The sequence below is a fragment of the Sphaerodactylus townsendi genome, linkage group LG04, assembly GCF_021028975.2.
Source record: "Sphaerodactylus townsendi isolate TG3544 linkage group LG04, MPM_Stown_v2.3, whole genome shotgun sequence".
In the NCBI taxonomy this organism is placed as follows: Eukaryota; Metazoa; Chordata; class Lepidosauria; order Squamata; family Sphaerodactylidae; genus Sphaerodactylus; species Sphaerodactylus townsendi.
Window position 1 is genome coordinate 148,841 of NC_059428.1, and position 11,431 is coordinate 160,271.

The following is an 11,431-nucleotide window of genomic DNA, read 5'->3' on the forward strand; positions in this document are numbered from 1 at the left end:
AGTACCAGGAGTGGTTATTCCAACAAGTGTGTTGATTCAGTAGAAGGCAGCTTTATGTGTTTGGGAGAGGCCCCATGGGGCAGCGGCAGAGCATCTGCATAGCACACGTAGAGGTTCAATTCCCTGCTTTTCCAGTTAAAAGGACCAAGGAACAGGTGATGTGAAAGTCCTCAGCTGTACCCCCTGGAGATCCACGACTGACCCTGAGGGCCTAACTGGGCAGAAGGCAGTTTCCATATTCCATTAACTGCAAAACAGCAGTCCCCCATAATGGTCTGTCGGAAAGAAACGGTGCGTGTTCCACAAAAGTGAGTACAACACTAGCTCCTCAACCCACCTTCCCAGTGACCAAACATTTGGCATGCAGCCGCCCACGCATGGTACACTGTGGGCTGACTCCTCGGTTTTGTTGTAGAGGGACTGGCAAGGGAGCTAGCAGAGCTCCCTCATCGCAGAGCCTCCAGCTTTGCCAGTGTTCCAGCAAGAAGAACCAACAGCCAAGATTTTAGAAAACTGTGGTTTTTTTATTGCAAAAGAGAAAAGCTCCAGGTGCTATGTCTGGCCGTCAGACTCTGGGTACAATGCTTTTGTCAGAAATCGGCTCCTACTTTCTAGGAATGAATGCCTGCTCTTTCTCTCTCAGACCCACGTGCACACACGCCCCCCCCCCACGCCCCCCCAGCAAACCCATCACCAGGACCTGAGAAACTGTAAGTGTTTGAGCCCCTCCACACCACTGCTTGGCAAAGTAAGCTCTAGATCATCTTGCCCAGCCAGACACTCCCTTGTACACTCTTACCTTCCAGAACATGACTTGCAAAAAAACCCAAAACAAAACCAGAAAAATCAACACCCAGACCACAATACAGGCACCCACGAACAACAAACATGATTGCTCCAGGCTGAGGGAGGCATCACTTCTTGGCAAACGAGATCTTCATGGCATTGTTTTGGGTGATCTTGAAGCCCTGCAGGGCATCACGGGCAGCTCCAGCTTGTACTTCATTGTCAAACTCCACAAAGGCAATGTCATGCCGGCCGGGGACCAGCCGCACTTCCTTGAACCCAGGAAATCTGCAGGAGAACAAGGCAAGAGACATGAGTCCCACCCAAGAGCTGCCCCAGCATTCCAGACTACCCTGGCATCCTCTTCATGTGGAGCCCTGCCCCACGTCACGCAGCAAAATACCATTTAACTGTTCCCTCCCTGCCCCCATCTCTGAAACCAGATTTCTGGAAAGGCAGCATAAAAATTCAGGACACAAAGCAGAAGGACAATTAGGGTTCCAGACTTAATACAGCAAGGTCTCCATCACAGGAGCCCCAGGGACTAACAGTGATGCAGTCACCATGGCTTGGAACTGAGAAACAAGACACGCAGTTGGGAGGGCGGGGGGGGGGGGGGCATAACCCAGGACCTTCCAAGCAGACAGTTCAGGCCCACATTCCACACAAGTTCCATGCCTGCAGCTACAGCCCAGGGTGACAGGCAAGCAGATCTCAGACCCACTCGGCCATCATTTGCACCACCCCCCTTCCCCACTGAGGGACCCCTCTGGATACTCACTGATTGAACAGCATGGAGAGCATCAGCTCATTGGTCTCTTCAGGCAGGTTGGTGAGGAACAATATGTGGTTGGGTGGATTCTCTGATAGCTAGAAGGAGCAGAAAGCCGCTCGTACAGAAAGTCTGGGAGAAGCACGACCTTACCCAGGCTTCCTGCACTCCTCCTCCTTCCTTGCACTTCCCACCTCCCGGACTTACCGGCTGCGCCGGAGCCATCTGCCCAGGCAGCATTTGTTGAGGTGGCATGGCCCCAGGAGGAATAGCCCCCGGTGCCATGCCAGGAGGTGGCATCATTCCTGGAGGAGGCATGTAGGGAGGTTGGCCCGGGATGTGAGGCATCATTCGTGGGCCTTGGTTCATGGGCGGCATCCCCTGAAGAGAAAGCAAAGAGGGCTGACTGGCAAAGCCTCAAGCTCAGATGCGTTTCCCTCCTCAAGCTCTCACTGTACGGGAGGGGGGGTGATCCCCATCCCTGCACCCCAGGGTTGGAAGGAGCCTCTGATGGAGGGCGTCATGTCTGTAAGATCACCTGTTCACTAACAAGATGGAACTGGAACCTGCAAGGTTGAAGCGGCTGCTGCTGCAAAGGCACTGTCTTGGGAATGGAGAACCAACCCCCTCTGTGAGGACCCAAAAAACTGTGGAAAGCTTCCCTCTAGCAGGAAGTCTGCCCACAATAAGACCACTACGAGGGGGGAAACTCACAGGCACAGCAGCGCCTTGGACCGTGGGGGCTACTGGAGCCACTGCCCCAGGGAGCTGCTTCTTGACTGCCGCAACTTCCTGGCCCTTGGGCTTCCGCTTCTCGCGCTTACGGTCCCGCTCCACAAAAGTGCCCTTCATCTTGGCAATGATGTCCGAGTCAGATTTGGCATACTGGATCCTCTGGTGTGGGAGACAAAGTACTGGGTTACACAAGAAGATAGTGGAGCCACCAGAGGATCATGACAAGGAGACACAATCCCACCCAGAGATGAGTCACAGAAACACTAATCTAGTTGTCTGGCCAGGTCCTGGAAAGCAGTGACAGAACCAATGGTTTGGTGTCATTCAGCAAACCCACAGAGAGAATATAAAAGCGTTGTTTAGAGAATGTCGCTTGCAAATTTGTGCTGAATACTAAGAGGAGGAAGCCCCCTCTGGCAAAGTGGATACTTTAGATAGAACAAGGAATCCTGTGCTACCAGAAACTACCATAAGCTACAGCCCGTGTCATCAAGCACACAATCATTCAAGAAAATTGATTACAATCACGTGGGCTAGTGTGTCTCTTCGGGGAAAAAGCAGCCACCAAAGCACCACACACAACCTCAAGAGTGTTTGTAAAGAATCCAAATGCTAGGGTGTTGTGGGTTTTCCAGGTTGTCTGGCCGTGTTCCAGCAGCATTTTCTCCTGATGTTTCGCCTGCTTCTGGGGCTGGCATCTTCAAAGGATCCTCTGAAGATGCCAGTCACAGATGCAGACAAAACATCAGGAGAAAATGCTACTGGAATACAGCCATACAACCTGGAAAACCTACAACATCCTAGTATTTCTGGCTGTGAAAGCCTTTGACAGTAAATCCAAATGATATTTCCACCATGAACATGATACCTCTCTAACCACACAGCCTCAGCCCAGCACAAAGCAGACGGCCTCACCATTGGCTTGTCATAGAAGGGGAAGCCCTGCATGGACCTAGATGCATTGGTGGCGCTGCTGATCTCCTTGAAGATGACAAAGGCTTGTCCCCGCATCTTCAGGCTGCGAGACACCAGGATGTCAAGGATCTGGCCAAACTGGGAGAAAATGGCATAGAGGGACTTCTTCAGCTCTGTGGAGGGGAAGGAAAGCCCAAGAGTTATACTGATAGTTTGCTCTGAGAACATAACCAACACTTCTGGTGCCTGGAACTTCAACAAAGCCCGGTTGTTGTGCAGAGACTCCCCTGTTGTGGCCCCTGCCTTATGCAATGGTCTGCCTGACAAGATCAGGTAGGCTTTCAGCATCCTGGCTTTTTGCAGTCCTGGAGAGACAAATCCCCACTTCCTGTAGATATATGGGTTGAGGACTTTACTGCTGCATCAATATCTTGTCAACACTAGAAAATTATATATGGACTTGTTTTTAGATATTTGGAACTGTTATCTTTTGATATTGACTGACAGCAAACTGTATATCTTTAACCAAATCCAGGAAAGAATGAGGGATTCTGAGCATCACCTTTTTTATCACCTGTATGCTCCCCCCACTCCCTTGGAATACAGCCAAGCTACAGAGCAAGAGCTAAATATTTCACATCTCTGTCATCCATTAAGCAATGTCACGCATTTATGTCAGCATGCCTCAACAGCTTCCCATCAGCAGTTACTTCTGGGAGATACCTCCAAATTCCCAAGCAACAGAGACTATGCCGTTGCGGATGTGGATCTCCTGAAATCATATCTCATATCCTCCTGGAATGTCATCTTCATAGTAACCTGCGTATGATTTTAATCCACCCTTTGTTGCTTCCAAGGCTTAATCACTCTAAATTCCAGACCACTCGCTTTTTGTTAAGTGATTGTAGTCCATCGATTACCTTGGTCATAGCTAAGTTCTTGGAAAACATTTTAAATACCAATATTTAAATGTTTTAAATTGTAAATATATATGCAATTTTATATACCATTAAAGGTTAAATTGAGATAAATTGAGATGATCTTTTTATATCTATACATGTATTTTCCTTCTATATGTAATAATAATAAGCCTTTATTTGGCATAACAATAATCATAACACAATAAAAAACCTGAGATAAAAGGTATACAAATACAAAGGTTTAAGATAAAATATAAATTATTGATTGTGCATCATCTCCAGTAAAAATTGTGCAACCAATTCACAAGTTTCATTGTCAGAATTGTCCAGAAGGAAAGGAAGTCTACCTGATTCTCCCATTTCACTAGGTATCCTAGAAAAAATATTGGAATATTTTGATCTAATATTAGCAGATTTAGGGCAGCAAAGCAGTTGATGTGCCAATGTTTCAATTTGTTGTTCACCACAAGAGCATACCCTTTCGCTCATTTCCAAGTTGTTAAATCTACCACGCAATAAAGCGGAGGGGAAAACATTGAAGCGAGCAAGTGTAAGGGCTCTTCTCTGCATTGGATTAGTCAAAAAATACAAATAGGGAGCCATCCTGTTTTGATATAGGGGTATTGAAAGATGTAAGGGTGAACAAGTTTTCATAGCAGCCCTAAATAAATTAATCCATTCGCTTTCCAACAATTTTTGTTTTAACAAGTTGTAGGATTCTGAACTAGATAGCGGGAAAAGCGAGTCGAGAGATATACCAAGTGATTCAATCTTTCTTTCGATCAGAGAGAACCATGGATTAGCCTGAGTATCAGACAAAAGTAGGTGAATCAACGAGTGCTCATCATGCGAGAAATGCAGGCGAAGCCAAAATTTAAAAGCTCTCAACCAAGCCCTATAAACTAATGAATTTTGGCCCAGTTCTAAACAGAGGGCCGCATACGGTACACAGTTTGGCAGGCCCATAATTTTACGGAAAAATTTGGATTGGACAGTATTCAAGGAGTCGTCAACTGCTTGGAGCCAGATAGGTACTCCATAAAGTAACTGCGCTTCTATCTTAGAGTTAAAGATTTTTAGTGCTGCTGGGACAAGGGAGTGGCCCTTTCCATAAAAGAAGCGTGCAATGGCAGAATAACTGATGGTAGCAGCTGCAATAGCAGCTTTTTTGTGGGGTAACCAGGAGAGGTTATAAGAAAATGTAATTCCAAGATATTTGTATTGGTTAACCTGCTCCACTGGCACTTTATTAATCGCCCAGTTATGTTTTTTGTATTGTTTGGCAAAGATCAAAATCTTGGTCTTTTGATAATTGATGACTAGTCCGTTATCTGTACAGTACTGCCCACATCTATTCAGCAGTCGACTAAGTCCAACTTTTGAGCGAGATAGAAGGATGGTATCATCAGCATATAGAAGTATTGGAATATGCCTTGAGCCTAATTTAGGGGCATGGTTATTAATTTCTAATAAGGCTGATGGAAGGTCACTCAAAAATAAATTGAAAAGGGTTGGTGCTAACACACAGCCTTGCCTCACACCTTTAAAGGTAGAAATAGAATCAGTCATGAGACCTTCACATGAGCACTTAACTCTGCAGTTTGTGTTGGTATAAAGTTGCCTGATTAGAAAAAGAAGTTTATTGTCTATTCCTTGTATAGCCAATTTATTCCAAAGACGTTCTCTAGAGACTGTGTCAAAAGCTGCCTTCAAATCAATGAAGGCAGCATAAAGTTTGCTTCTTGGACTTTTGGAGTATTTATTAACCAAATGCGTAAGAAGCATAGCATGGTCTAACGTGGATTTCCCCCTCGTGAAGCCTATTTGCTCTGGGCCAATGATGTTCTGATGAATCGTCCAGGCCTGTAGTTTGGGTAGAAGTGTCTTAGCATATATTTTCCCAATGACTGATGTCAAACTAATTGGGCGGAAGTTGGCAGGATCCGATGGGTCACCTTTTTTATAAATAGGTACAATGACTGCAGATAGCCAAGGCTTAGGAATGAGGCCTGAGTCATTGATTTGGGTGAATAGATTGGCCAAAAGGGGTGCCCACCACTCTATATGCGACTTCAGTATCTCTGGGGAAATTATATCTGGGCCAGAGGCTTTACGGGGTTTCAATTCAGTTATTAGATCCATGATTTCCTGAGTTGTAACAGGAGGCCATTTGGAATCATCTAATGATGGAGATGGATGATAAATGTTACTGGTCTCTTCCTTTTGGAACAGCTTCGCAAAATGATCTATCCAAACCTCAGGGAGAATAGAAGAAAACGCCCTCATTTTATTGGAGTCAAGTCTGTTTGTCAAGGCCCAAAACTGTCTTGAGTCATTGGAGATTACAGCTTGATATAAGCGATCCCACTGATTCTGCGCATACTGGACCTGTTTCTCTTTCATTAAAGAATGAAGAGTAGTTTTATATTGAACTAGCTGATTGCGCGACACAGGATTTCTAAATCTCTTGAATTGTTGGTAAGATGCACGAATTAGTTTGTTTAATTCATGGCACTCTTTGTCAAACCAGGGGGCACCTCTAGTGCTGTATGGAGGTTTCTGTTTAACGGACTTTACAAGATAGTCTGTGATATACTTGATTAATGTTTCAAAATTGCCAATTGCCACACAAGGCGAATCTGCCTTATAAAAAGCACTTAAGAGATTACCTAGATCCGTGGTGGCGAACCTTTGGCACTCCAGATGTTATGGACTACAATTCCCATCAGCCCCTTCCAGCATGGGGGGGGGGGGGGGTGTTGGGGGGGGGTGTGGGGGGGGGGGGGGGGTTTGGGGGAGGGGGGGGGGGGGGGGGGGGGGGGTGGGGGGGGGGGGGGGGGGGGGGGGGGGGGGGGGGGGGGGGGGCGGGGGGGAGGGGGGGGGGGGTGGCGGGGGGGGGGGGTGGGGGGGGTGGGGGTAGGGGGGGGGGGGGGGGTGGGCTGGGGGGGGGGGGGGGGGGGGGGGGGGGGGGGGTTGGGGGGGGGGGTGGGGGGGGGGGGGGGGGTGGGAGGGGGGGGGGGTGGGGGGGGGGGGGGGTGGGGGGGGGGGGGGGTGGGGGGGGGGGGGGGTGGGGGGGGGGGGGGGTGGGGGGGGGGGGGGGTGGGGGGGGGGGGGGGTGGGGGGGGGGGGGGGTGGGGGGGGGGGGGGGTGGGGGGGGGGGGGGGTGGGGGGGGGGGGGGGTGGGGGGGGGGGGGGGTGGGGGGGGGGGGGGGTGGGGGGGGGGGGGGGTGGGGGGGGGGGGGGGTGGGGGGGGGGGGGGGTGGGGGGGGGGGGGGGTGGGGGGGGGGGGGGGTGGGGGGGGGGGGGGGTGGGGGGGGGGGGGGGTGGGGGGGGGGGGGGGTGGGGGGGGGGGGGGGTGGGGGGGGGGGGGGGTGGGGGGGGGGGGGGGTGGGGGGGGGGGGGGGTGGGGGGGGGGGGGGGTGGGGGGGGGGGGGGGTGGGGGGGGGGGGGGGTGGGGGGGGGGGGGGGTGGGGGGGGGGGGGGGTGGGGGGGGGGGGGGGTGGGGGGGGGGGGGGGTGGGGGGGGGGGGGGGTGGGGGGGGGGGGGGGTGGGGGGGGGGGGGGGTGGGGGGGGGGGGGGGTGGGGGGGGGGGGGGGTGGGGGGGGGGGGGGGTGGGGGGGGGGGGGGGTGGGGGGGGGGGGGGGTGGGGGGGGGGGGGGGTGGGGGGGGGGGGGGGTGGGGGGGGGGGGGGGTGGGGGGGGGGGGGGGTGGGGGGGGGGGGGGGTGGGGGGGGGGGGGGGTGGGGGGGGGGGGGGGTGGGGGGGGGGGGGGGTGGGGGGGGGGGGGGGTGGGGGGGGGGGGGGGTGGGGGGGGGGGGGGGTGGGGGGGGGGGGGGGTGGGGGGGGGGGGGGGTGGGGGGGGGGGGGGGTGGGGGGGGGGGGGGGTGGGGGGGGGGGGGGGTGGGGGGGGGGGGGGGTGGGGGGGGGGGGGGGTGGGGGGGGGGGGGGGTGGGGGGGGGGGGGGGTGGGGGGGGGGGGGGGTGGGGGGGGGGGGGGGTGGGGGGGGGGGGGGGTGGGGGGGGGGGGGGGTGGGGGGGGGGGGGGGTGGGGGGGGGGGGGGGTGGGGGGGGGGGGGGGTGGGGGGGGGGGGGGGTGGGGGGGGGGGGGGGTGGGGGGGGGGGGGGGTGGGGGGGGGGGGGGGTGGGGGGGGGGGGGGGTGGGGGGGGGGGGGGGTGGGGGGGGGGGGGGGTGGGGGGGGGGGGGGGTGGGGGGGGGGGGGGGTGGGGGGGGGGGGGGGTGGGGGGGGGGGGGGGTGGGGGGGGGGGGGGGTGGGGGGGGGGGGGGGTGGGGGGGGGGGGGGGTGGGGGGGGGGGGGGGTGGGGGGGGGGGGGGGTGGGGGGGGGGGGGGGTGGGGGGGGGGGGGGGTGGGGGGGGGGGGGGGTGGGGGGGGGGGGGGGTGGGGGGGGGGGGGGGTGGGGGGGGGGGGGGGTGGGGGGGGGGGGGGGTGGGGGGGGGGGGGGGTGGGGGGGGGGGGGGGTGGGGGGGGGGGGGGGTGGGGGGGGGGGGGGGTGGGGGGGGGGGGGGGTGGGGGGGGGGGGGGGTGGGGGGGGGGGGGGGTGGGGGGGGGGGGGGGTGGGGGGGGGGGGGGGTGGGGGGGGGGGGGGGTGGGGGGGGGGGGGGGTGGGGGGGGGGGGGGGTGGGGGGGGGGGGGGGTGGGGGGGGGGGGGGGTGGGGGGGGGGGGGGGTGGGGGGGGGGGGGGGTGGGGGGGGGGGGGGGTGGGGGGGGGGGGGGGTGGGGGGGGGGGGGGGTGGGGGGGGGGGGGGGTGGGGGGGGGGGGGGGTGGGGGGGGGGGGGGGTGGGGGGGGGGGGGGGTGGGGGGGGGGGGGGGTGGGGGGGGGGGGGGGTGGGGGGGGGGGGGGGTGGGGGGGGGGGGGGGTGGGGGGGGGGGGGGGTGGGGGGGGGGGGGGGTGGGGGGGGGGGGGGGTGGGGGGGGGGGGGGGTGGGGGGGGGGGGGGGTGGGGGGGGGGGGGGGTGGGGGGGGGGGGGGGTGGGGGGGGGGGGGGGTGGGGGGGGGGGGGGGTGGGGGGGGGGGGGGGTGGGGGGGGGGGGGGGTGGGGGGGGGGGGGGGTGGGGGGGGGGGGGGGTGGGGGGGGGGGGGGGTGGGGGGGGGGGGGGGTGGGGGGGGGGGGGGGTGGGGGGGGGGGGGGGTGGGGGGGGGGGGGGGTGGGGGGGGGGGGGGGTGGGGGGGGGGGGGGGTGGGGGGGGGGGGGGGTGGGGGGGGGGGGGGGTGGGGGGGGGGGGGGGTGGGGGGGGGGGGGGGTGGGGGGGGGGGGGGGTGGGGGGGGGGGGGGGTGGGGGGGGGGGGGGGTGGGGGGGGGGGGGGGTGGGGGGGGGGGGGGGTGGGGGGGGGGGGGGGTGGGGGGGGGGGGGGGTGGGGGGGGGGGGGGGTGGGGGGGGGGGGGGGTGGGGGGGGGGGGGGGTGGGGGGGGGGGGGGGTGGGGGGGGGGGGGGGTGGGGGGGGGGGGGGGTGGGGGGGGGGGGGGGTGGGGGGGGGGGGGGGTGGGGGGGGGGGGGGGTGGGGGGGGGGGGGGGTGGGGGGGGGGGGGGGTGGGGGGGGGGGGGGGTGGGGGGGGGGGGGGGTGGGGGGGGGGGGGGGTGGGGGGGGGGGGGGGTGGGGGGGGGGGGGGGTGGGGGGGGGGGGGGGTGGGGGGGGGGGGGGGTGGGGGGGGGGGGGGGTGGGGGGGGGGGGGGGTGGGGGGGGGGGGGGGTGGGGGGGGGGGGGGGTGGGGGGGGGGGGGGGTGGGGGGGGGGGGGGGTGGGGGGGGGGGGGGGTGGGGGGGGGGGGGGGTGGGGGGGGGGGGGGGTGGGGGGGGGGGGGGGTGGGGGGGGGGGGGGGTGGGGGGGGGGGGGGGTGGGGGGGGGGGGGGGTGGGGGGGGGGGGGGGTGGGGGGGGGGGGGGGTGGGGGGGGGGGGGGGTGGGGGGGGGGGGGGGTGGGGGGGGGGGGGGGTGGGGGGGGGGGGGGGTGGGGGGGGGGGGGGGTGGGGGGGGGGGGGGGTGGGGGGGGGGGGGGGTGGGGGGGGGGGGGGGTGGGGGGGGGGGGGGGTGGGGGGGGGGGGGGGTGGGGGGGGGGGGGGGTGGGGGGGGGGGGGGGTGGGGGGGGGGGGGGGTGGGGGGGGGGGGGGGTGGGGGGGGGGGGGGGTGGGGGGGGGGGGGGGTGGGGGGGGGGGGGGGTGGGGGGGGGGGGGGGTGGGGGGGGGGGGGGGTGGGGGGGGGGGGGGGTGGGGGGGGGGGGGGGTGGGGGGGGGGGGGGGTGGGGGGGGGGGGGGGTGGGGGGGGGGGGGGGTGGGGGGGGGGGGGGGTGGGGGGGGGGGGGGGTGGGGGGGGGGGGGGGTGGGGGGGGGGGGGGGTGGGGGGGGGGGGGGGTGGGGGGGGGGGGGGGTGGGGGGGGGGGGGGGTGGGGGGGGGGGGGGGTGGGGGGGGGGGGGGGTGGGGGGGGGGGGGGGTGGGGGGGGGGGGGGGTGGGGGGGGGGGGGGGTGGGGGGGGGGGGGGGTGGGGGGGGGGGGGGGTGGGGGGGGGGGGGGGTGGGGGGGGGGGGGGGTGGGGGGGGGGGGGGGTGGGGGGGGGGGGGGGTGGGGGGGGGGGGGGGTGGGGGGGGGGGGGGGTGGGGGGGGGGGGGGGTGGGGGGGGGGGGGGGTGGGGGGGGGGGGGGGTGGGGGGGGGGGGGGGTGGGGGGGGGGGGGGGTGGGGGGGGGGGGGGGTGGGGGGGGGGGGGGGTGGGGGGGGGGGGGGGTGGGGGGGGGGGGGGGTGGGGGGGGGGGGGGGTGGGGGGGGGGGGGGGTGGGGGGGGGGGGGGGTGGGGGGGGGGGGGGGTGGGGGGGGGGGGGGGTGGGGGGGGGGGGGGGTGGGGGGGGGGGGGGGTGGGGGGGGGGGGGGGTGGGGGGGGGGGGGGGTGGGGGGGGGGGGGGGTGGGGGGGGGGGGGGGTGGGGGGGGGGGGGGGTGGGGGGGGGGGGGGGTGGGGGGGGGGGGGGGTGGGGGGGGGGGGGGGTGGGGGGGGGGGGGGGTGGGGGGGGGGGGGGGTGGGGGGGGGGGGGGGTGGGGGGGGGGGGGGGTGGGGGGGGGGGGGGGTGGGGGGGGGGGGGGGTGGGGGGGGGGGGGGGTGGGGGGGGGGGGGGGTGGGGGGGGGGGGGGGTGGGGGGGGGGGGGGGTGGGGGGGGGGGGGGGTGGGGGGGGGGGGGGGTGGGGGGGGGGGGGGGTGGGGGGGGGGGGGGGTGGGGGGGGGGGGGGGTGGGGGGGGGGGGGGGTGGGGGGGGGGGGGGGTGGGGGGGGGGGGGGGTGGGGGGGGGGGGGGGTGGGGGGGGGG

The 11,431-nt window shown here is 64.8% G+C and overlaps 1 protein-coding gene across 1 annotated transcript; it reads right to left on the reverse strand.

The window, feature by feature from the left end:
* Positions 1–503: 503 nt before the first annotated feature.
* SNRPA (small nuclear ribonucleoprotein polypeptide A) lies at positions 504–3,815 on the reverse strand. The gene is made up of 5 exons (XM_048495426.1): positions 3,209–3,815; positions 2,273–2,452; positions 1,766–1,939; positions 1,568–1,656; positions 504–1,074 (listed from the first exon to the last, which is right to left on the reverse strand). The coding sequence occupies exons 1-5, from the start codon at positions 3,554–3,556 to the stop codon at positions 915–917; spliced, it is 951 nt and encodes a 316-aa protein (XP_048351383.1). The 5' UTR covers positions 3,557–3,815; the 3' UTR covers positions 504–914.
* Positions 3,816–11,431: the final 7,616 nt, after the last annotated feature.